Source organism: Vicugna pacos, chromosome 27 (assembly GCF_048564905.1).
Source record: "Vicugna pacos chromosome 27, VicPac4, whole genome shotgun sequence".
NCBI lineage: Eukaryota > Metazoa > Chordata > Mammalia > Artiodactyla > Camelidae > Vicugna > Vicugna pacos.
The window spans coordinates 17,376,257-17,401,488 of NC_133013.1; the positions used below are offsets into that span (position 1 = coordinate 17,376,257).

The following is a 25,232-nucleotide window of genomic DNA, read 5'->3' on the forward strand; positions in this document are numbered from 1 at the left end:
AAAAGATGCTGATTCACTTAAATAATTTTTGAGTATGGTCATGAGGCTGGCTCTGCCCCAGGATTTGGAAGTTCAGTTATGCATAGGAGCCAGACCAACGACTCATTGTCCTATGAAGTGCCAAGGTGCACATTCAAGGTGCAGAAATGCAGGTGACTCTTGAGGACACATTACCAGGAAAACAGGTTTATAAAAGTGGTGATATTTTCTCCATAACACCAGCAAAGGGGAAAAACAGAAATGACTGAAAATCATTGAGGAAGAAATGTTCATATGGGGGCTAAAATTCTGCAGGAGACTTCTAGTGAGCTGGGGGGTCTGTTTCACATGGTACACACACACACAGAGCAGCAGCATTTCTCTTAGGTACACAAACACACCTCAAATTGTAACTCCCAACACCCACATCACGCACTGTACTCTTTCCTCCTCCCACTGTTTTCTTTAAAGACAGAAAACATCATCTTTTACTTTGTTCCTTGGCAATCTTCCACCCAAGGATATACTAGAAACATTTTTTGGTCTTGTCTGGCAGCCAATGGAAGATTCAGGCTGGCACTCAGCATATATGGTCACTTCTGCTATAATGCTGAAAACACTTGGATTCTGCAAAATCACACTCTGACAACAGGGCTTCTGAGGAGTGGGGGCTGGGGAAGACCACTAATCTATAGAATTCTGTAGCCAGGGCACTAACAAAACAGAATCTAGTCCCACAAGGATGCTAATGCAGTGAAGCCCCCGCTGGCATGTGCCCTGATCCCTAGCAACCTTAAATCCTGGGGTTTCATTCTTCTTCCTAAGATGTAGGTTCTCTGAGGTGTCAGTCCTAACAGAGACCAGTTCCATCAAAATCAAAAATGTAGTCCAGGATGGGCCACCTCTTCATCAATTTTGTAAAACAAAGTGGGGTGGGGTGGGGTGGAGCTAGGGGATCCCCCTTCCACTCGGTTTCCCCAGACAGCCTAACCCAGTAAAAAGGCTGGTGGTGAGTCTTGAAGCTACTAAACTAGCCACTACTTGCAATAAAGGAAGGCACTTCTATACAATTTTCAGTTTTTCTTAGGGTATTCCATCCTGTTTCTGGTCACTTCAAAATATTAATGTCTGAGGAAAATCTCACAGGAACTAACCTAATTTCAGGTTATCCAGACACCATTTCTCTACATACCAATTTTACATGTGCTATTTCCCTTTAAAGAAACAACTCCGTAACAAAACAGACCATCTTATGAATGGTCATTAAAATTCTGGTACCAACTCAAGTGTGGGTTTTTTTTTTTCTTATACCAAGCAACTCTCAGGCCGAGCTAGGTGTCCTCCAATTCATCTCAGTTCTGACACTGTCTACCTGAAGAAAGCATCAGATCCCACGAGTTAAGGACTCCATCCTACAAGACCCCTTCACCCCTCTTCAGGTGTCAGTTGCAAGTCCAAGTGGTCACTTGTGCTTCTGATCAACTGGCTATAAACTGGAGATTCCAAGGACCTCATCTTGGGTGCAGTTAATTTGCTAAAGCAGCTCACAGAACCCAGAGAAACATTTTACTTATTAGAGCACTGGTTTATCACTGAGGGATATAACTCAGAAACAGGCAGATGGAAGAGCGCACAGGGCAAGGGATGGGGAAAGGGCTCAGGGCTTCCACGCCCTCTCCCAGGACACCACTCTCCCCAGAGCTCCATGTGTCCACCAGCCCCGATGCTCTCCAAACCCCGTCCTTTTGGGTTTTATGGAGGCTTCATTACATAGGCATGACTACATCACTGGCCACTGGTGATAGAACTCAATCTCTAGCCCCTCCCCGGAGGTCAGGGGTGGGACTAAAGTTCCAATTGTCTAATCACATGGTTGGCTCCCCTGGCAACTAGCCTCCATCCTTAGATTACCAAGAGGCTTTCCAAGTCACCTCATCAACATAACAAAAGACATCCTTATGCTCTCATCACAGGAAATTCAAAGGGTTTTAGGAGCGCTGTGCCGGGAATGGAGAGGAGGACCAAATATGTATTTCTTCTTGTACATCATGAAATCAGTCATGAAATTAGTCACCACCTCACCCTGGTGATTCCTTCTCTTCCAGGTTAGAGGTCCCTGAGGTGAACATGCAGTGAGTTCACATACACAACTCACTCCGAGACCCAGGAAGGGAAATGCGTGCCTGGTCCCATGGCTGCCCTCACCCTCTCCCACTGCCCAGGCTTCACTGCAGAGGTGTCACTGCTGCCCATGAAATCTGTAAGCCTTAGCTGGGGCATCATCCCTCTGGAACAAGTTGAAAGCAGGCATGCAGGAGGCAGGGGAAGGATGGACTATCATGACCAGGCACCTCAACTTCAATCACCAAGAGCAACTTTCCCAACACTGTGTAAGAACACGAGGCTACACGTGACGCAGAAACCACATTTCACAAGCTTACATCGTACAAGCCGGTCCGTTTCATCCAAAAGGCTTTCTGAGAGGATACCAGAAGTTTTATAGGACCCAGGACTGCAGCCTTGCTATTGGAACCACTATTCTGAGCAGAAAGGCACATGCCTGAGACCTTCCCTCTCTTCCTCTCATTTAGCAAATGCTCACTGAGTGCCCTCCATGTGCCAGGAACGGGGACAAACGGTGACCCAAGCAACACAGAGAGGTCAAGAGCCTCGACCCAAAGGCAAGAGGTCAGGTTCTCCTCCTGTACCATCAGTCACCTACAGTAAGACTCTCAGCCAATCACATCTGGCTGTGACCCTCAGCCCCCCAACCACTGTCTGTAAAATGGAGACACAGGCTGACCTCACATACTTCACATGACTGTTTCAAAACACATAAGCTGTGATTAAACTGTTTAAATATAAAATGCTTTAAAGAAAAAAGAAAGTAGGAATGAAAATAGGAAGGAGGGGAGGGAAGGAGTGAGGAAGGGGAAGGGAAGGAAGCAAAGTAAAGCAAGGAAAAAAGAAAGAATCATTTCCTAGGCTAGACTGATATACTTTTACATCAAGTAAAAAGAAATACAAAACAAAATGACTAAGAAACTACATAGCACTGGGTTTTGTTTCATGAGCCTTGAAGCTTTCACAGAACTCAAGGCTTTTGATTCATTTCTTTCTGTGCTTTCTTCATGGGCCCAGGAAGCCAGCTGATTCACTACAAAGTAATGCAACACGACTCAGTTACCAGCCTGGAAGAAAAGGCACCCTAAAAGGGGGCTCTCTCTTCACAGGGAGAAGCCAGGAGTCCTCAAAGGACAAATCAGCCGAGACCCACACAATAATAAACTCGTTTATTTCTCAGAGTTTAGTTTGCCGCTTGACATTCTCTGCAAAGATGAGGCAACCCCACGACATCCGTTCTTCAGGCCAAACCGCAGACCCATCCGAGCACTGACCACAGGCAGCTCAGTCCATCAGAGGTCCAAGAGAAACCTCTTAACCTGGGCCAGGTATTTTGGTTTCAAATAGTCATCCAGCTCCTCCTTACTGACCCATACATGGTGGCCCTTCTTCCCGGCCTGGGAAAAGTCTCCAGTTAGTAGTAGTGCTTTAAAGAAGAATATTTTGGCCCCAAGGCTGCTCTCTGTCCGCACTGCCTGGGGGAACTTGAACTTGTAGTGGCCACAGGGTGCATTTCCCAGGAACTTGGCTTCCATGTTGTTTTCTGAGGGAGGAGGGGAAACAGAATCGGAAGATGAGGACACACCCACCTGTTTACTCTGGTGCCCAAAATCATCAGGGTCTCTGTGAGAGTCACTTCCGGCCTGAAGTACAAAGCAATCCCTGGGAGTGAGAGCTCGGGTCACTCCTGAAGACCCTCGTCTCCTCTCAATCCAAAGGCTCCCGATTCAGAGTCCACTCCTCTTGCCAAGCTACTGCTCTCAGGCTGAGGCCAGCAATGCAGCTCAAACACCACCACCGGGGAGTCAGAGCCCCGAGCTTCTAGACTCAGCCGGGTCACTAGCTGTTGACAAAGGACCAAGACACTCGGTATCTGTAAAGCAAGGTTCGTCAGCCTTTTAAACGGAGTGTCTCATGGAAAGCATAAAAAGGACCCGATTTGACTGCTGCAGGGTGAAAACCAAAGTTAAAAGGCAAAGACAGATGGACAGATGATATCTGCAATCTACAACAAAGGGTTAGTAACCCCAACCCAGCTTTTCAAAGGATGAGGAAATGACGGATGAATTACTAAATGGCACTGGGAGGATGGACTAGCTAACAGGAAAAAATAAAGCTCACTCCCCATATCAAAACTGACACCATACAGATCAAGGATTTAACAGAAATATAAAATTTTCCTAAACAGTTTGTACATTCTGGGTGATGGTTTAATGGATGTTTAACAGTTTCTGAGTTTTCCTGTATTTTAAATTTTTTCATTAAAAAGAAACCATAAGAGTACTATTTTAAAATGTCGGATACTTTCTGTATCATTTATGAGAGGGGGAAGTCCTAACCAAGACACAAAATTCAGAAATCCAAAAAGAGAAAACATATTTATTCACATAGAAACTAAAATCTTTCTGCAAGGAAAAATGAAGCATAAAAATGTCACAGACCCAAAAAAACACAAACAAGGAAAAATATTTTCAACACATTCAACAAAGGAATAATATCTTAAGGTATAAGTAGTATTTAGAAATCAATGAGGAAAAAAACCAACAACTCTAAAAGAAAAATGAATCAAAATATGAATAAGAAGTTTACATGAAAATAAGTATCAATGACCTATAAGCTCATTAAAAGATGCTCAATCTCATTAACAATCCAAGAAATATAAATTAAAACAACAACAATACATCATTATTACTGAAGCTCAAAAACTGAGCTATACACTGCTCGTCAAGGATAAGGGAAAACTGGGTTCTCTCACACACACTGTGAGGATGTAATTAGTATAACTGCTATGCTTGGCAAGAGGTATCAATTTTAATTACATATACCCTTTGATCTAGCTACTCTGCTTCTAGAATTTCATCTTTCTGGGTTTATTTATTTGCCCATATGAGCACAGCGGAGTATACGCAGATGTTCACTGTAGTTTTATTTGTAAAAGCAACAGACTGGTTAAAGTGCAGTACACACATATATGAAATGGTACACTGGCATTAAAAGTATAAGATATGTTTTCACTTGCTGATAAAGAACTATGTTTAAAAGCTGTATATAAGAGAAAGGAAGGCATGTAACTGTGGGGGTGTGTAGTATGTGTGTGTACACATGCTCCCACTATGAAAAGAAAGAAACATAAAAAACCTATGTGCCTGCAAATTCTAAATGGATACACAAATAACTATCCATGGTGGCTGCCTCTGAGATGGGAAAATTACTTATTATTTCCTATAGTACTACATTTACTAGACACTGTTAGATATTTTTTCACAATATACAAGGAATTGCTCTTCTCAATATTAAAAACACCACCACCGTGATCAGCATGAGATGAGGGATTCATGTATGACATGAGTTCTCCTATAATACAGAATGTCAGCAGTGGGGATCTGTAGGTTGTGGAATTATATTGACATGCTTCTTTATACTTTTCTGAACTTTCCACTTAATTAAGTGAATACATACTACTTTTCTATATCTGGAAAAAATGGATTAAAATGTAATCAAATTTTTTAAAAAATTTCATTACAAACACAAGCCAAGAATCTAAATGGGTGGTTCACAGAAGAGATACAAACAGCCATAGGAAATACGAACATATGAAAAGATGATCAATCTCACCAGCAGTCAAGAAACTGCTAATCCAAAAGAGATCATTTTTTTACTGACTGGACAGGCAAAAATTTTAAAGAGACTATTTCACACGTTGGGAGGTCGAGACAAACAGGCACTCTTATACACCACTCCTGAAAATGTCAAATGTTGTGCATGTTCTGCAGGACACTTGGGCAGTATCTATCAAACACTGAAAGGTGTCATCCTTGACCACTACTTCCACGTCAAGGAGTTCCATCTTGCAGACACACTTGGGAAGTGTGCCAGTGGGGAGGAAAGGAACATCTGACTTTTTTATGTATGTACTTTTATATTGCTTGAGCTTTTCTTTGCCATTTTAATTATTTTATATTATTTGCCATTTTAATGAATTTGAAATAAATCAACATATTTCATTTTACATGCATCTATAAAATACTAATGTATCCTTTCACACTTATTTATGACAATGGGAATGTTAAAAGGAAAAAAGCATGGTGCTAAGGGGAGCCCCTTCCACGTGGCGCACAACAAGTGGGGCTGAGCATCTAGATACAATACCCTACAAGAAACCCAGCTGCCAACTCCAGTGTGATGGCTAAGAAAACTGAGAGCGCAGCAGAAGCCCCTCCCATTCCATCTGTCTCCTTACCTCTCCTGCAGGCCACACAGCCCCTCTCAGGAAAGGATCAAGACAGCACACCCGGCTGCTGACATTTCATTGGCAGGTACTTACGCTGGTGGCAGGGCCAGTAAAGTGGCTGTGCGTTTATACCACCAAATCATTTACTCAATACGCATTCAGCAAGTACCTACTATGTGTCAGGTACTTTGCTAGATACTAACTATATTTTCAAGGGAGTCAGAATTCTGGCTGGGGAGAGACCATGTGTTACTAATTATACAGCAATGGAATAAATGAAGAACGTCTTCTCCGCTGAACGTAATCTCCCAGGAAGCACAGGTAGTGCCCTGTTCATCACTGTGACCCCTCTGCCTGGGGAGTGTCCAGCAAACCCTGGGCACAGAGTAAATGTGTGCTGCATCAACTGAGTAAGGGCACACACAAGTGCTAGGAAGCCTAGAGGGAGGAGTAGCTCCCTCTACCTACAAGGTTCCACCACAGAAGACAGAATGTACGAGCTGCATTTTAAAAACTGAGCAGTCAGGCTAGAGAGGAATAAAGCCTTCCAGGCAGGGACCAGCAGACCTCAAAACAGAGACACATGAAAAACCACATTATTCATGGAATACAAAAGGTTTGCTAGGTTAGAACTTAGAATATACGTTAATGAGTGGCAAGACGGAAGACTGATGAGCTTGAGAACAGAGCAAAAAGGATCTGTAGACCATGCTCGAAAGTCTGCTTTTATGGGAAACCCTTTAAGAATTCTAGGCAGAGAAGTGACAAGGGAATTGTGTTTTAGAAGGCTCAAGCTGGCGCATTGAAGAGTATGACACGAAAGCAAGGGGGAACTTATTTGGCATCTACTTCAATGGTCCAGTGTAGTGGTTCTCAACCACTGTGACTTCACTGCCCAGGTAACATCTGGCAATGCCAAGAGATATTTTTGGTTATCACACTAGGAGGAGTGGGGATGGGTTAGTGCTACTGGCATCCAGCAGGCAGGGATCAGAGATGTTGCTAAACATCTTACAATGCACGGAAGCCCCCAGAAAGAATCATCTCGCCCCAAATTTCAACAGTGCTAACGCTGAGAAACCCTGGTCTAGTGACAAATGAAAAGGGCCACAGTTAAAGCCACAGGAATAAACAGGGGACTACTGAGAACAAACCATGTTGGATTCACAGGCTTATGGATGCTAGAAAGAGGTCAGGGATAACTGAGGTTTCTAGTTAGGTGAATGGGTAAAGGGTGGTGTCAGTAAGCAAGGCTGCAAGGACAAAAAGAGAAGTAGCTGAGAGAATGGTAGAAACAGCAACTCTGAATGTACTAAATATAAAAATCTCCATGGGGGAGAGGGAGCACGCAGGGATGGTGCCTGCCAGCCTCTGTCCATGAAGGGTATTCCAGTAGGCCCCTAGATGTGTGCTAAATTGGAGGCCTGCCCCCCAGACCAATGCTTTATGTTAAGCAAACAAGCCTTTTTCACAGCAAGTCTGGGTGCTTTTCAATTGGCTGCCTCTGCACTGGGCCTTCAGGGGCAGAATCTCAATCATAGCTGTCAGGGACAATACAGACTGTTAAAAACCAAGCAGAATGAGGCAAAAGAGAATAACCAACCAAGATATCTTCCTCAAAATGATACCAGATGGCCAAGAAATGAAAAATCTCATTTTCAAAGGAACACCCAAAATTCAAAGTCAATCTTAGAACTAGGCAGCGGATTACCTAGACACAGAGGTTCTGAAAGACCGAGCACTTCTCCAAGATCTGAAGTACAGGCTGCAGAGATGGAATGTGACAGACCACATTCGAGATGTGACAGAACTGAAGCTACTCCACATCATCTAAGTTCTCAGCACAATGATGCTGCTTTAAAAAAGAGGGGTAGCTCTATGTAAAGCAGATCAGGAAAAGGTCCATACTCTGCAGAGGTGAAAGAAAATCCACTTCCCTCAAGAATCCATAAATTATACTAACCAAGAATGTGGGAAAAGAGAAAACCAAACAGCAAATCCTGATCATTTTTATGACAGGAACCACAACAATAAATAATGATGCTTTCAGTGCTGTAAAACCTGAAACACATCTCAACACTAGTACTGATTATCAGAATCTTGTTGGAACTAACAGTTTCACTGGTGCTCCAAATGGAGAGACAAACATGCCACTGAAGGGAAGGCCAATAGGACCTACTAAGCCAGACCCATCATAGCTACACCCTACTGATGATAAAACAGTTTATAGCACTGTGCCCAAAAGAAGATCCGGGTCAATTAAACCAGAAACATTACTGGAATCACTTATTTCTATGGCGAATGCAAAACTGTGGAAACCTGGAGGAAAGTGTTTTGCACTTTATTGGAAGACACAAGCTTTACCGAGCAGAAGCTGCAACTCCATTCTTCAAGTATGACAGCAGTGTATGGAAACTGTGAAGTGCTACTAAGCAACAATCGGCCCATTCAAATAGAGGCAGGGAGGAAGACCGCATCTACAACCAAACTCCTGACCTCCGCAGAGGAGGTGATGGCCAGCCAGGATGATGCACTCAGCCAATCCAACAGTTCTACCAACCTCCCCAGGCTCAGAACTAATAATGAGAAGAGTCTTTGCGAAGAAAGAGTGGTGACTGAAATATCCTGGTCAACACCTGTTGCCAGACCTCCTACTTTCCCAACAGAATAAAATGCAGCCATGGTGGATATTATCATTTGGAGAATGAAAAAGTAGATTTTAGGGGAAAAAAAATTCAACCCACACAGAGAATGAGGAAAAAATGTGCAGTTAAATAAAGCAAAGAACTTTTACAAGTGAAAGAGAGAATTCTTCCTTCTGCCATCAATAAAACCAATGTGCTGTTATAAAAATAAATAAATAAATAATTTAAAAGAAATAAAATAGAAATAAAATTTTAAAATCTCAGTGATAGAAATACTCTCACTTGATCTAAGATTATCTTCCTAGCTGAAATTTTTATAAATACCCAAGTTTCCGTTAACCTTCCCACCTCCGATCCTTAAAGTCATGCCCACAGTCAGCCTGCAAATCCTCTGGCTGAGTCCGGTGTGTTTTGTGGTGTTTAAGGGAGGCAAAGAACTCACCTGAGAGGTTCACCAGGCTTCGCTCAGCTGTTTGTCGCAGAGTCTCCCCGGGCTGCCACTCTGCCTGTGGCAGCATCCACAGATCCTGGTCTCCAAGCTTCTCTTTTATCAACAGAATAAGGTTCCTGTCCAGTTTGCGGTGCAATGAGGTTTGGTCATTCTTTTCATCGGCTTCTGCAAAGAAAACAGGGGGTCAGAGGAGACAAGAACTCTATGACCTGCCAGAACCAAGAAGATTAGAGTTTTACAGTCCTTCTTTAAGGTAGAGCCACAACCTTGGCCCTCAAAGAGCTATTGATCAAATTACAACCCTGACCCGTCTCTCTAACTCTGGCCCTCTCTCAAGATAGTCTCCCAATCTTGAGGAAACTAAACTGTAACGAGAAGAAACCAGAAGCTGAACTCTTCCTTTGAAGAGCAAACTATAAAGTACTTTGAGCCTTTGGAAAAGCAATACCCAAACACTATTTCTTTGGTTTGGACACTCTTACTGACTTAACCAGTCCCTACTTTCTCTGTTCTTTGGTCTTCATTATGAAACAAAGATAAGAGAACTCATTCCCCTGCTTTAGGATATATTTCAGCTAAAACACAGGAAACTAACGGTAAAGGCTTAATTCCTGCCCTCTTAGTCCCAAACTAGGAGTTAAACTCAGATAATACCCATGAATTTTAACTGAGACAGAAAAGGCTATCCCAAAACTCTTACCTCCCAGTCAAAAATAACAGACTTTTTAAAAAGTAAACTAGGGTAGATGTGAGGAACAGGGAAAAGAATTCATTTTTCTTTTACCTGAAAGAAGTTTTGTCATCCAAAATCATTTGTAACTTAAAACACAAAGCAGGGGTGAAGCAACTGTCCTCTGTTTGGGAACCATACCACCCACCTTTCCATACCTCTAACTGGCCTGAATAGACCACAAACCTGTTATTCGAGCCCCAGGTTTGAACTGTAGGAATTTCTGCTCCCACATGTCTTCCAAATCTTGAGCCAGCAATATATTTTGCTCATCTTCTTCTTCTTCATAAAGGTCACTTTTCCTCTTTTCCAGTTGCTGGGCTTCTTCCAAAGCACGAAGCTCATGGTCTGAATACAGACTTCTCTCTATCTCGATCTGAGAAAATTAAAAGGGCAAAAATCTACCCCAAACTGGGAAAATTAAAAGGACCAAAAAAACAGGCAGACTAAAACAGAGCTACAGCACACCTGACAGACTCAGACTGTTTACCACCCAACATAACCAGACACATAATCAAAACACCACAGTGAAAACAGAGAAAGGATAAAGGTCACCTGCACTTTGGGCCTAAGTTATATTTGCTAAAATGTCTAATTGTGATTGGAGGTCAGGGCTACTACAAAGAACAGGAGACTAGGACAGGCATTGCCTACCCAGTTACCACCCTCTAGTCATGTAAGTCTTTGATCAGAATCTCACTCATCATGGACTTTCCTGCCTCAGGAAGTTTACATATGCTGTTCCTTCTTCCTAGGGTGTTTTAACTCATGCTTTCCTAGGAGATTCCTACTCACCCTTTGGAACTCGATTTAAATATCATTATCTTAAGAAAGATATTCCTTGACACCCCCCATAAAATCAAATTAAGTGTCTCTGTTAAACACTCTTTCTGTACCCTGTGTTTTCCTTTACAATGCTAACCAGAGACTGCAGTTCCACATAGGATTATTTGGTTATTGACTGACACCTCCTCCACTAGCCTGAAGTGCTCTGAGAACCAGAGCTATGTCTGTCTTACTCACCACTGCATCTCTAACAGTTAACATAAGGTCTGTATCAAACAGCTGCTAAATGATTATCTGTAAAGTGATTAATACAATATTTACAGAGTAAATTAAAAAGCACGTAAGTGAGGTTTATATCTCTCAGTAGCCAAGACAAAAACATCACAAGTTCTGGGGAAACACAGTATCTTTTAATCACTCTCTATGGGGATTTAACCCCCCCAGAGCCATTACACTTGTTTTTGCCCATGTTTCTTTATTTGTCCCTCATACAAATAAACTTTATTACTTACTCTTGCAGGTAAGTATACCGAAATTCATAGAACTAAAGTGACTTTCCCAAGGTCACACAGATTAATCGGTACCTGAGTCAGTCTCAAACCCAGGCCAGCGTGCCTCTATTGCTTCCCCAGCTGTGGCCTTGAAGCCATGGCCCGCACCTCAGGTCTCACCTGCTGCAGCAGAGCCGCCATCTCTTCCTGCAAGGGGGTCAGCGGCTTCGAGACCAGAGGTGGCCGCTGCAGGCACAACGCGCCCATCAGGCGCCATGGAGACCCGCTGCTCGAGGGCGCGGCGGCACGGGCCAGGCTGCGAGAACCCAGGCTACGGGGCCAGGGGCCCTCGAAACGCCGCCAGCCTCTCGCCACCCCTAACACAGTCCGCCTTATAGGCGCCGCCATCTTACAACTTTCCCACAAGGTACCGCGCTCCCAACGGGGTTTTGGGCCAATCCCTTGTTCCCACAAGGCAGCGCGGGAGCGGCCAGAAGGGAAGAGCTGGGTTCCCCAGAACTACTAGAACGAACCATTCCAATTTGGAGGGGTGGGCGAAGATCTCATATTAAAAAATTAGGAAAAGTGGGGGATTCCCAGTTGCACTCGTAATGATAGTTATTATGGAGCGTATAATTGGGAATACAAATCTTTAATGTACCTTATGAAGAGGAATCAGATGACTTTTCCTCTGCACCCCCCCCACTAGCGCTCGTGGTGCTGGCGCCGCTCCAACTCCACCAAGCTCCGCGGTCTCCGCGGCCGGGGCCTGAGTGGGGTCAACTTAAGTCATGCAGGTTGTAAGAAACGCGGGATCTCAGCTCTTGAGGTCATGGGCTTGGCCACCGACTGCCAGGTAAGAATGATTACCCTCTCCGAACCCAGAGCCACCCCCGGGAATGTGCTCCTGCCCGTGTCGCACGAGTCACCTAAACTCCAGTGGTATTTAGGCCTGGACCTCACCGAGCTTTCCTTCTCCGCAGGGTCGTGGCAACAGTGCCGGCCTCCACCATCCACACGGGCGCCCAGCAGCTGCAAGACGCGGCGGCCAAGCAGGAAGTTGAGGCGAAAGCGGAGGCTCCGGCTCCGAGTCGCAGCAGCTTCAGGTGAGGGTCGTTTAGGTCCAGCCCTCCGGAGACTGGCACCACCTTCCAGAGTCAGAACCAGTGAATTCCCAACTCTGTCACTTGCCATCTGTGGGACCTTATGCAGATTAATCTCTGAGCGTCAGCTTTTTCGTCTAAAAATGGAACTAATGCCGATAGAGGTTGTGAGGATCAAATGAGATGAGCCTTGGCACAAGGTGTACGCTCATGAACTTTGTTTCCCTCTGAGACGGGGAATCACAAGACTACCGACCTTCTGGGGCCTCGGACACAAAATTGCTCGGTGAGGAAGTGGGGAGAGGCGGTGTTCACACTAGGATGTAGATTGTTGTGCACTTTCTAGAGTTGGTCCAAGGTCAGGGGTGGTTTTTGTCCTCAGCCCCAGGACTGGCATCTTGCTTTCCACCAATACCACTGCCTCTATGTGCTAGTTGTCCTTCACATGCGTTTAACAAACATTTACTGAGAACCGGCTTGGTGCCAGGCACCATGCTGGGTGCTGGGGATACAAATACAGGGGATGATTTCTCCCCGCAAGTAGTTCACAGCCTACCAGGGAAGACAGACATGCATAATCTGATCAATGGTGTGCTGGAGCGTAAGAGATGGCTACTTTGAAGTGTGAAAGAATGAGTGTCTCACTCCTGAGGAAACCAGGCAGGAGTGCTGGGGAGATCCGAAGCTTAGTACTGAACTGAAGGGGAGTTCAGCTGGACAAGATAAAAGTTGGTTTTAGGCAAAGCTATTGGTAAAGGCATGTGCTATGACATGGTGTATTCAAGTGTGTGTGAGAGGTGGCAGATGAGGCCAGCAGAGCAGGAAAGAATCAGAAAGACGAGGGTCTTTTCTGTAACACTGGGGCTTTTACCCTGCCTCCACTATAGGCAGTGGGGAGCTGCTGAAGGAATTTAAGCCAAGATTGTCTTGTAGTCATTCATTCATTCAGTGACAAAACACGCAGAAATCCCTGCCCCTATGGAACTTAAAGTGGATAGAGGACAGTAAACAAAAAAACAAGTGAAACATACGACAGATTGTAGGGGTGTGCCTAGTGTTTGTGAGCAGCAGCAAGAAGGCGGATGGGAGTGAGGGGTAAAGACAGGAGAAGGGGGCAGAGCGAGCAGCAGGCACACAGAGCTCCATCCTGTTGGCCGTGTGGACCATCGTGAGGACTTCAGCTTATTCGCTCAGTGAGATGGGAAGCCACTGGAAAATTCTGAATAGAGGGTTAACACGATGATGCTTACATTTGAAAGAGTCCCTTTGGCAGCTGTGTGGATATTGAACTGTAGGAAAGCAAAGATGGAAGCTGAGAGAAGTCTCCTAAGCAGTTAGAAGACTATTGAAATAACGTAGACAAGAAATGATGGTGGCTTGGACCAGAGTGACAGCTGTAGAGCTGGTCAGACTAATATACTTAGAAAGTGGAACCAACAGGATTTGTTAGCATAAGATGTGAGAAAAGGACAGGAGTGAAGAAAACACTCTAAAATTTTTGGCCTAAACAACTGGAAAGATAGAGTTGTCACTAAGACTACAGGAGTTTTGATTTGGGTCATTAAGTTTGAGACACTTAATTAACATCCAAGTGGAAATACAGTATTGTTTATTAGAAATGGAGTTCAGGGGACAGATTTGGGCTAAAGATATACTTTTGGGAGACTTACCACATAGACGATGTTTAAAACCATAAGATACAAGGTCATCAAGAGAGCAAGTGTAGATAAAAAGAAGAGGTCCGAAGACTGAACCCTGGAGCCCTGTGGCATTTAGAGATTTGGGAGATGAGGAAGAATCAGCAAAAGAGAAAGAATGAACCTCCAGAAAAGTAGTGAGAAAACCTGGAAAGATTTTTCTTTTTTTTAATGATTCAAGATCAGAGAGATCAGCTATATCAAATGCTGCTGATATGATAGGTCCATAGACTGATGACAGAATCGGTCCTTGGATTAAACATTGTGAATTGGTTGGTGACCTTGACTAGAGCATTTCTGGTGGAGTGTTAGGGGCTGAAGTCTGAATGGAGTGGATCCAAGGAGAATAGAAAACAGGAAGAAATAGCAAGTATGGTCCGTTCTTTAAGGGGTTTCTGCTGTAAGGGGGAATAGAGAAATGGGTATGAGCTTGAGGAGGCTTTGAAATCAAGAGGGTTTTTTTTTCCGTTTGTCTTTACTTTGGGGAAATGACAGCATGTTTTGCTGATGGGAAAGATGCAGTAGAGAGGAGAAAGGATGATGATGCCAGAGCAGAAACATTGCCGGAGTGCTGTCCTTGAGAGGCTAACGCACAAGTGGAGCATCATAGCAGGAGAGGAGGCAGAGTGTGGACACAGATGTTTGATAGTGGGAGCTAGAAGGAATTCTGATTGCTTCTATTTCTCTGTGAAGGTCATCAGCTGGCAGTGAGGAAGCAGGAAGGAGTTGGCGGTTTGAGGAGACAAAAGAAGGTATAAAACAGTCATCTAGGACAGTGGAAGGATAACTGAACTGGGGATGTGCTGTATGATTGCCAGGCAGTGCTGAGGGCCCACTTGATGTTAGAAGTCATTAAAATAAAGCAGTGGTTCTCAATCTGGGGCAGTTGTGTGTCGAAGGGGATTTTTAGCAATGTCTGGAGACATTTTTGGTTATCACAACTTGAGGGACAGTATCTAGTTGAGTAGAGGCCAGCATGCTGCTGAACACCCCATAATGTGCAGGACAGCCCCCCTCCCCCAATAAAGAATTATCTTACCCAAAACGTCAGTAGCACTGAGGTTGAGAAGCCGTGGCACAGAGAAAGAACAGTCAGCACTACTGTGTTTCTCTCTAGCCAGCTGTGCAGGTCCGTGCGCAGGCTCAGAGCGGCTGGGGCGGGGACTTAACCAGGGCTAGGGGCTTGCCAAGACAACGCAATGAAGTAAGAGGGGTCAGAGAATTAAAGGTATATGCAAGGGAGTGACTATAATGATTGTCTGTGGAATTCACTCAAGGTCAGGAGAGGAGTGAAAGTGTGAGGGGTGTGAGGGCAAGTGAAAGGGTGGTAGGATCAGTGGGACTGAAGGGTTCCTGGAGGGAGGATAGGAAAGGAAGCCAGTGGGTATGCCAAGGGGTGGTGGCCAGAGTGTGATGCTTGCAACCAGGGTAATGATGGGGTTGCAGGAGTGGTCGTGACAGGGACTAGCTGTGACCACCGGAGTAAGTAGCCAGGGTAGGATAGAAAACAGAGGAGTACTGGAGAAAAGGAGGTCAAAAAAGGATCTTACTGAAATCATACGTATAATCGTGACAGGAGTAGTGAGCAGGAAGCTGTCATCTTTGCATTTTTCTATATTATTTGCATTTTTTAAAAATCATCTCTAGCTGCAATTAGAAAATGGGCTGAAGAGCATGAAGTAGAGCCTTCTCTATTGAGAGCAGAACTACAGCTTACCCACCCCAGATTCCAAAAGCTGCCACATTCATGTCAGGGTCAATGTGCACTGGTTTTGCCCAGGGATCAGCAAATTCTCACGCCTGAAGTGCTAACAGCAGAAGTCAGCCCCCAGACCCTCAGCCAGAGAGAACAGCGGGCTGTTTTCAGGCCTCTCAGCCGTTTGGAAGAGATGCCATGTGTGCAGACCTGGTGTGTGGATGGGTATGAAGGGGCAGCAGACCAGCACCCAAAAGCTTTGTCTTTCCTTTTCCTGGGCTGCCTCAGGATGAACCACTTGTTCGTTTGTACACTGGACCTGGGAGGCTTAAAAGCTTGATCTTATCTGCACCTTCAACTAAATGATTCAAGCTCTAAATCCTTCCTAGCTCAAAAACTTTGCTCTACATAAAAGGCATCATGCTGGTATGTTCAGACTTTAGAAGGCTTAAGCTTTTGACCCCCGAGATAATAGAGGAAGTTATCGATGGGGAAATGATGATGTTTTAAATGTTAATGTCATCTCAGAGCCTTGAACACTTTCTGTCTCGGCCTGCAGGCTGAGAAGCCGGCAACCTGATGGGATGCTAAATCATCTCTAAGATCAGGCCAAGCAGGGAAGAATACACTTGTAACTCTTGAATGCCACTCTGTTATTGTTTTGTTTTTTAAAAATAACTCTAGGAAAGCGGGTCAGGCTTGGGGGAGGATGGTGTTCAGAGAAATAGTGTATTCTCTAAACCAGAATCTGTTGTAGTTCAGGTGGCTGAGGGAGTACAAACTTGGATGTGATCTGTGCACATGGGCAGGGTGCAGCAGCGGGTTTCCTCGAGTCTGGAATGCTGAACAACATTCGTGTGTGAATAAAAGAAAGCACAGGTGGTGAGCAGAGCTCTGAACCTAGGCAAGTCCCCTCAGCCCAAGGCCTGGCTTCCCTTGCTAACCTTGTTGCCCTGTTTGTCCTCAGTTTCTCCACCTGAAAGTGAAGAGTTCTGACCTGGAGATAGCCAGAGAACAGATCTGACTGAGACAGAGACAGATCTTGAACTCAACACGGTGCCTTGGCCATGTGCTGAACCCTGCGTTCACCTTGGCTATTTCAAAATGGATACTTCCCGGGTCCCATCCAGAAGTCTGCAGTGGAGCTTAAACATCAGAATCACTTGATTCTGCTGTTCAGCCCGGGGGGACAGCCACTGGTCCAGGGGTTGGCAAGCTGAGCCCCGTCCCCATCTGGCCAGTTGCCCATGTTTTCTAAATAGAGCTTTATTGGGACATAGTGACACCCATTAACTCACCGTTGTCTGTGGCTGTTTTCGCACCACAGTGGCAAAGTTGAGTAGCTGTGACTTCATGGTCAGCAAAGCCTAAGCTATTTACCATCTGGACCTTTACAGAGAGAGTTTGCTGATCTCTATTCCAGGCAGTAATGGGTTTTCTTTTTTTACAATCATATTATTGTAAGTATTATTAAGATTATTTTGTCTTTTTTTGATAAAGTAGAGAGTCAAGATATCTGTGGTTGTTGAAACAAGAAATAGAGGGTTGCCTTTATTTAATTGCAGGAAGAGTAGCCTATAGAAGACTGAAAATAGTGATCTGATGATACTAGAAGTGACAGGGAAGATGGGGAATGTGGGTTAAATCCTCTTTGCTCCTGCAGAAAGTCACTAGCTGTGTCTAGAGTCAACAACTCGAGAAACGGCCACTGAAGCACAGTGCTCAAAGACGGGCCGCAGCCCCGGAAGGACCAGGGACAGCGACTGTAGGAGCAGGTCGGGTGGAGGGCTACCGTTTTTTATTATGAGTTCATCTGTACTGTTTGATTTTTTTAAAAAACATGTAATTTTTTTTAATCAGGATAATTTTACCTAAAATGTTTTTTCTAATTGCAGCATTTACCCTCCAGTTCCAGGACAGGAGAGCTCTCTGAGGTGGGCAGGAAAGAAATTTGAGGAAATTCCAATTGCACACATTAAAGCATCCTACAACAAGTAAGCGGGGAAGGGGGCAGGTCTCCATGAGCTTCTTTCCCATTCGCGGGGAGGACAAGTCAGGTTGGCCCTGGGCACTGTGCTTGGGGCGGAAGTCAGGGTGCCGCGTTCTGCATGATGGTGCTGATGCAGGGGTTCCCCCCAGGCTCCCTCCTGGTTTGGGGAAACCCACCTCTCTCTCTATAAAGTTTATCCAGATTTCATGAAAATGTGAAGGTTGGGCATATTGTACTGATAAGATTTCTTTGTTCTCCTTGGAATTGTATTTCCTGGTTCTGCTCAAAAGTTGGATAGTGTATATTTTAGGGCTGGAGTCCCTCCATGAAAGTATTTGTTAGGTGTTGGTACTGGGGATAGGTGATTACTAGATAAGCAAGATTATTTAAGAATATGATTTATTAGCAAACTAAGCAAACCTCCAAATAAAGATCGCTTTAAAGTACTCACCTTGGGCAGCTGCAGCAACCTCTGCCTCGCAGGGCTGAGCGTGGGTGGAAGGTTAGCATTCCCCATTTTCAGATGGGTGCAGGGAGACTTCCTGACTGTGTGTTGGCGACAGAAGCCTTGCTGACATCTTTGCAGGCCATCCCCAGCTCGGAGATTATGGAGCTGTGTTAGTCAGCTCAGGCTCCTGTAACAGAATACCACAACTGGGTGGCTTAAACAGCAGACATTTATTTCCCACTATCCTGGAGACCAGAAGTCAGAGGTCAGTGTGCCAACAGGGTCAGGTTCTAGTGAGAGCTCTTCCCAGTTGCAGGCAGCTGGCTTTTCATTTTGTCCTCATGTAGTGGAAGAGGCAGGGGAACTCCCTGGGGTCCCTTTTACAAGGCACTGATCCCCTTCATAAGGGCTCCACCCTCCTGACCTAATCACCTGCCAAAGGCCCCACCTCCAGATACCATCACATCAGGAGTTAGAAATGCAACATGGGTTTGAGGGGGACACAAACATTCTGTCCGTAACAGAGCTCTCTTTAGAGTATGTGACTTGTCAGTTTTTGATGCGGTTTAGAGGTTGAGCCTGACCTTTCCCAACACCTCTTGCGGTGGTTCAAAAATACTCATCAGATAAACTCCTCGCGAAAGCATCTGACAGTCTTCTTTCCTACTTGGGCTTGTGTGGGCTTAGGTTAGTGCTCTCTTACTTCCCTGAACAGTCATTATATTCTGAATGCCTCCCTCCTCTCCCAGCACACAGATCCAGGTGGTGTCTGCCACGCACCAGCCCCTTGCCCGCACTTCCTGCGGCACAGAGGGGTTTCGGAATGCCAAGAAGGGGACGGGCATCGCAGCGCAAACAGCAGGCATAGCTGCCGCGGCGGTGAGTGTGTGTGCTTTCCCCGGGCTCCCTCTCTGGTGGGCTCCGCCTTCTGCATTGCTGGTCACCGCGAGGAAAATCATCCTTAAAGTAGTCATTCAGAGCCAAGAATAATTACCAGCTCTTGTTGGATACCCTAACTTTGGGGCTGCTTTGAAGAGGCCTGTGTGAAACGGCTTCCCTTGTCTCTCTCTCTCTCAGCTTCAGTAGAAGTGAAGCACTTGGTTCATTCTAGAAGAGGCAAGAGCCAGGTGCTGAAGCCCTTACCAAGCCTCCTCAATTTAAAGACCGGTGGGGTGGGGTCGGGGGTTGGCGGTAATTGCCTGTCTGGAGAAGATGTGGTGTGGTGAAGACTCTCATGCAAGTAAGTTTGAGCATGAGCTGTTGCAAACATTTCTAGAAGCCATTTGGCAGTGTGCTGCAGTTGGTATATTTACCGAGCACCTACTATGTGCCAGACACTTTACATTTATTACCTCAAGTCCTCTTACCCACGTTCTTAAGTCAGTGGATTTCAGAGTGCGACTTGCTCAGAGCCACGCAGCCAGTTCACTTCCCTGGGATGACCCCGCCTGGTCTGGGACCAGAGCCTGGGCACTGTGTACTGTAGCACAGGCCTCACCAAGGTCCACACTCCGCCAAACCAGGAGTGTTTCATGAAAGAAAACCTTGACCTTCAAACAAAGCTCAGTGCCCGAAAGTACTTACTGCTGTGTACTAATGATCATCAAAATGCACTAAATGGCCATCAATGGACAGTTTATATATATATATATATATGTAAAAGAAATGTGCCAGTGTTAACAGTGGCTTCTGCATTGAGTGTGTTGAGGTACGTAGAGTGACTTCTGTGTGTTTCCTAGACTTTCTGTAATAAACTGCCTTTATAATCAAGAAAGAAAAATTTAACTATAAAGATTTAATAGATAAAATAACCGTTTTTAAGTGGGTATTGAGGCTTAGCCTTGGAGTCCAGGGCCCCTTACATTCTGAAATTCTGCATTTACCCACCTGAGAGAAACCTGAGTGATATTTAGAAGTCTCCATTAGGTGGCAGTGCTGTCCTGGGCTAAAAGGGATCACAGCTGACTTCACATCTGTGACTTGACAAGTTCGGTGCTCTCCTGCACCGCAGTCATCTGTCCTTTGCTTCCTTCCCTGTCTTCTGCCTGTTTACATGCGTGGGTGCCTGTTCCCTGGGGCTCGTAACCCTGTTGCTCCAGGTGGCAGTTCTCCCTCCTTCATTCCCTCTCTCTGACTCTCTTGAGCACTAACCACTTGCTACTTCTCTCCAGAAAGCTACAGGGAAGGGTGTGACCCACGTCCGCGTTGTGGTGAAAGGCCTGGGGCCAGGGCGCTTGGTAAGTGACCTTGGTTTTCCCCAGCCCAGTCAGTGAGAGAAGTGGGGGTGAGAGCAGAGCAGGGAGAGTGGACCCTGTCGTGGATTTCCCTGACAGCTTGAAGTTTCTTTCAGTTGCTCTTCTCATCTGCTAAGCTTCTCAAAGCAAGCCCTGATCACTTAGTCTCAGTTCATCAGACACGTACTGAGTGCCTGCTGTATGCCAGGCATCATGAATAGAAAGGTGGTCCCTGGGGGACTGTCACAAATGTGTCCCTCAGTACAGACTAGTGAGTGCAGTGGTAAAGCTCGTGCCCAGGGTGCTGGGAGCCCATGGGGTGTGATCAAGAACACTTCCACAAAGAAGTGACATCTCTACTGATATTTCAGGAATGACAAGGGATTAGCCAGGAGTGGTATGGGGTTGCAGGGGGTGGGGGGGCCACAGTCCAGGCAGAGGAATCTACAGAAGCCTAATGCTTAAGATGTGTTGAGGTTTACAGTAGCCGTTGTTCTTAGATTGTAAAGCACACGGTGGGCCGTGGCAGGTGCGACTAGGGAAGTGGGAAGCATTGAGGACCTGGTTAAGGGCTTGGTTGGGAGACCTCTGTGAGAGAAGAGGCTGGGATTGCAGGTGTCAAAGCCAGTGAGCCTCCCCACTCTCTTCCCTGCCGCACCCCACCGTGTCCCTCTCCAAACCTGTCTGGGCACGCGGGGTCATCGTTTCTGGGACCGTGCCATTCGACTCTTCCTTCTGCTCCTTCCAGTCTGCCATCAAGGGACTGACCATGGGGGGCCTGGAGGTGATCTCAATCACAGACAACACCCCCATCCCGCACAACGGCTGCCGCCCCAGGAAGGCTCGGAGGCTGTGACGGGCAGGAAGCCTGCACCTGAATCTGACCTCAAGTCCCTCTTCCAGCCTGGAGCTCATAGAAAGCACGCTGTCAGAGCTCTCTCCGGAGGAGGGCTTGGTGGAGGTCCCTCAGGCACTGAGGGAGAGCTCTGCCCGCTTACCTGGTGGCCTTTGTTGTTCTTCCAACTAGAGACCGGTGTGCCCAGTAGTGAGGCCATGCCTCTCTTGGACATGAGGGGAGCTACAGGGGTGGCTGTGGCCCAGACTCCAACCAGTGAACGCTGCCTCTGCTCTGTGAAAATAAAAATATCTCTACCGTCTGTAGTAATTTGTTAGGTTTTTTGCTTCCAGAATTGCAAACAGTTACCCCCACTTCCTCCTGAAAGTGAGACTGTGAATTGAGGGGTGCCCCTGGATGGAAGGATTGAGTCGTAAATGTGAGCTGCTTTGTACCAGATACCTGCCTTGGGTTATTGCTATGAGTGCCTCTGGGTCAAAGCCAGTAGCACAGGACTGGCTACAGAGGGAGGCTGCTCCTCTCCTCCGCTCCCCTGCTCTCCCCTTCCCTCCCTAGGCAAAAAGACAAATAGAATTTCTTTCCTTTCAGTGTAGATGCAGTGTTTTCCCTTCTTTCAGCCAAGATCATCACCTGACACCAAGCTATACCGTCACCACTAAAATAAACCTATTTAACACTAGAGTACCTGGATGCTGGCAGAATATCCCTTGGCATTTAGGAGAAACAATTTTCCAGCCATCTGCCTGCAGCCTGGCTCTGACATGGCCATAAATTTTTTTTTTCCTAAAAAGCATATATACCCTCCCCCTGGCGCCTTTATTCCTTCTCTCTAGTCATTATTCTCCTACCCTGGGAAGACACATTGCTTTTTAAATCTAAGTATTAGCCCAAAGTGATGGAGAAGCCACTGCCAAAGCAGGAACGGTCCATCCGACCAACGTTTGCAGACGCGGACTACCGCACAAACGCAGGCTGAGCACTGGGGGAACAGGTGTGGCGCCATCATTCCTGTCCCGGAGCTCACAGGCATGTGGCTGAATTAGTCAGAAAGAGGTTCCATACGAGGCATGAATCTTATCGGTGTTTGAGTGAAAGAATGATCCCCTCAGTTCATCCCATCAAGGGATCACCCGATGTCTTTAGGATTAGAAACCCGCAAAGCAGCATGGCCACAGGCTGAGGGGTAAGAGATCATCAGGTTACTGGGTCTGGCTCAGTTGGCATGTGGGTCAGGGGTTTAGACCAGATAGGAAGACAAATGGAGGTAAAAGCTTACCAAAGCATCAAGAGAAAAGGAAGGAGGAAAAAACCTGTGGTCACACAGTTTCGATAGATGTGATGGAGAAAGGGAGGTGAGCATGTCAAAGGCTGCAGTCAGAAAGAACTTGAGAGTTAAAGAGATGTTAGAGCTAGCTTATTTACCGGCAGTGAAGTTGCGTACGTAGGCATCAAAAAGAGAGTGAGAATAGAGTCACTGAGGTGGACAAACTACAAGAGGTGGACAAAGAAAGTTGTCAGCCTCTGTGCTGAAGCGCCATAGTAGGCATCAGGGCCGGGGATAGAGAAGAAGTCTGAGAGTGAGAGTCCGCAAGCAGCACGGAGCAGCCAGAGCGCAGGAAGGAGTACAGGGGCTTAGGAAGAGGTGGGTAACAGATGCACGAACAGAAGACAAGGACCGTTGGGAGGAGATGGCAGAATGATGTCCCAGAAGGGAGGAGGCGTTGGCAACACTCTGATTCCCATCCCGGGCCACTGGGGGTGAGATGTGCAGAGTTGGGAGGAACGGGGAGAATGATGGTAATGAACTGAGCCCTAGGGACCACAGAAGAAAGGGCAGGCTGACAAGAGTCCTGGAGAAGAACACAGGCTGCAGGTTGGGGCAGGGGTGCCCGGTGTGGTGACTGGAGATGCTGAGAGGGTGTGGGGACAGAAGAGGCTGGGGAGTGCCTGGAGGGGGTGAAGACAGAGCGCCGCCATGGTCATGTCTGGTTTGGAACCTGTGTCCAGTGTCTGCTCTGCCTCTAACCTGCTTTCATAAAGGATACTGAAGGTCAGAACCCATGGGAAGATGCTCAGTCTTACTAGTAATCAAGGAAATGCTAATTAAAACGCATGACCATCATTCCCCAAGTGGTGCTAATCCAAGCCACAATGGTGACAAGATCTCCCAGGAAAAAAGCAGAGAACAGGGAAAAGCAGACCCGGTGTTGTATCCTGCGAGAAGGACGAGGCTGCAAGGAGGCAGGGATGGAGCAATCAGGGAGACAGCAGGTGCGGCATCTCAGAAGCCAAAGGGCTGAGCACTTCAGGAGGGAGGGGACAGCCAAGGTGCAGACTGCGGCTGAGCGGCCGGGTAGGAGTTCGAGCAAGGTGAGGACTGGGCAACACCCATGGATTTGGCAACGTGAAGGTCATGATTCACCAAAGGGGAAGAGGGGGGAAGATTCCACAGAGGCGCCAAGTCTTCTGGTAGAAGCTGTGTCATGGCCACGGGGCATGTATGAGGAGATGGCGGCCATGAGTCAGGGTGTATAGGAACCCTGGACCTGAGGGAGAGGGGAGGGGAGAGGCCTGGAGCTGGAGGGGAGCAGACCTTAGCATGGCGGTGGCAGAAGGCCAGGGCTCAGAGGGAGACAGCGGTGTGGGGCCCCCTATGTCAGGCGCCTGGTCTAAGTTGGGAACAGCAGTGTCTGACGCCAGCCACTTGGGCACTGACATCAAAAACAAAGTCCCTGCAATCAGTAGGCAGGGAAACTTTTTTCCCCCAATATTCCATAAATTGTTCTGAAATAAAAGTGCTCTCCCTCTCTGAGCTCTTACTGGGATGGGAGGTGCAGATATAAATAGCCAGAGCCTCGTCAGAGGGAGATCTGGCCGCGTCGGTGAACACCTAAGATGGACAGACCTTGAGCTTCCCAACTCCCTCCTAGGAATTTACCAGACGGAGCAGTGCTGTCCCTGCTCGGAGACTCCCCGCTCTACGTCAGTGCCCTGTAGCCACACTGCCAGCCCAGCAGCCAGTAGCCCCACGGGACTCTTGAGCACCTGCGACGTGGCTTGCTTAACAGAGGAGCTGAGAGTTCAGTTTTATTTGATTTCAATTAATTGAGATATAAATCCAACATGCGGCTGGTGGCTACTATACTGAACACCGCAGCTGAGGTGTGCTTTCACGTGGGTGGGAGGACGCAGAGATGAACGCTCACCGAGGCACCGTGAGGAGCCGTGGAAGACTGGAACCCGACTGTCCATCAGCAGTTAAAGAAATGACAGTCCATCCACATAATGGAATGTTAGCGCTGAAACAGGCCAAGATACACTGCTAAGGGAAAACAGTGTGCATAATACAGTGACAAATTTTATAGATAAAGACAGGATATGTGTACATAAATGTATACACATCGAGTATTTGGAAAGACACACCCCAAGCGGTAGCGTTCTCTACAGGGAGAGAAATGAAATGACTGGGAAACAGGCAGAAAGAAGACTTTTCACCTTTTTCACCTTTGGAAAAGGGTGCCATATACAGTTGCCCCTTGAACAATTTAGGGGTGAGGGGCCCGGACCCTCCACATAGTTAAAAATGCGAGAATAACCCACAGTCGAGCCTCTGTATCCGCAATTGTACATCCAGGGATTCATGTAGTATTGTATGTATTTAAGGGGAAAAATCTAAGTGTAAGTGGACTCTCGAAATTCAAACCATGTTGTCCAAGGGTCAACTGTCCATGTTGTTTATTCAGATTAATTAGTGAACCAATTAAAATAAAA

General features: G+C 46.4%; 2 protein-coding genes and 1 pseudogene across 3 annotated transcripts; 2 read left to right on the plus strand and 1 right to left on the minus strand.

Annotated features, from left to right (window-relative positions):
• Nucleotides 1-3,257: 3,257 nt before the first annotated feature.
• MRPL46 (mitochondrial ribosomal protein L46) lies at nt 3,258-11,875 on the minus strand. 2 transcript variants are annotated; one of them, XM_006198474.4, is made up of 4 exons: nt 11,618-11,874; nt 10,347-10,536; nt 9,422-9,595; nt 3,258-3,646 (listed from the first exon to the last, which is right to left on the minus strand). In XM_006198474.4, exons 1-4 carry the CDS (start codon nt 11,843-11,845, stop codon nt 3,396-3,398), a joined length of 843 nt encoding a protein of 280 aa, XP_006198536.2. In that variant the 5' UTR covers nt 11,846-11,874; the 3' UTR covers nt 3,258-3,395. The 2 variants fall into 2 exon arrangements, with proteins under 2 accessions (XP_006198536.2, XP_072806852.1); XM_072950751.1 differs by lacking the exon at nt 3,258-3,646 and adding an exon at nt 3,653-3,946 and having other exon boundaries at nt 11,618-11,875.
• LOC140689711 (tudor domain-containing protein 3 pseudogene) lies at nt 7,429-9,396 on the plus strand (annotated as a pseudogene).
• A 52-nt stretch (nt 11,876-11,927) lies between the features above and the next one.
• MRPS11 (mitochondrial ribosomal protein S11) lies at nt 11,928-21,766 on the plus strand. The gene is made up of 6 exons (XM_006198472.4): nt 11,928-12,293; nt 12,421-12,543; nt 17,829-17,927; nt 19,121-19,250; nt 20,543-20,608; nt 21,354-21,766. The coding sequence occupies exons 1-6, from the start codon at nt 12,229-12,231 to the stop codon at nt 21,459-21,461; spliced, it is 591 nt and encodes a 196-aa protein (XP_006198534.1). The 5' UTR covers nt 11,928-12,228; the 3' UTR covers nt 21,462-21,766.
• The last annotated feature ends 3,466 nt before the right edge of the window (nt 21,767-25,232 follow it).

Excerpts from the sequence above, each read along its gene's own strand:
- MRPL46 (XM_006198474.4), bottom strand. The coding sequence starts at position 11,845 with ATGGCGGCGCCTATAAGGCGGACTGTGTTAGGGGTGGCGAGAGGCTGG. Across the intron at positions 9,596-10,346 it reads ACCTGGGGCTCGAATAACAG|AAGCCGATGAAAAGAATGAC; the intron begins GTTTGTGGTCTA and ends TTTTCTTTGCAG. Across the intron at positions 3,647-9,421 it reads AAGCCTGGTGAACCTCTCAG|AAAACAACATGGAAGCCAAG; the intron begins GTGAGTTCTTTG and ends CTCCTCCCTCAG.
- MRPS11 (XM_006198472.4), top strand. The coding sequence starts at position 12,229 with ATGCAGGTTGTAAGAAACGCGGGATCTCAGCTCTTGAGGTCATGGGCT. Across the intron at positions 12,544-17,828 it reads CCGAGTCGCAGCAGCTTCAG|CATTTACCCTCCAGTTCCAG; the intron begins GTGAGGGTCGTT and ends TTCTAATTGCAG. Across the intron at positions 19,251-20,542 it reads CAGGCATAGCTGCCGCGGCG|AAAGCTACAGGGAAGGGTGT; the intron begins GTGAGTGTGTGT and ends ACTTCTCTCCAG.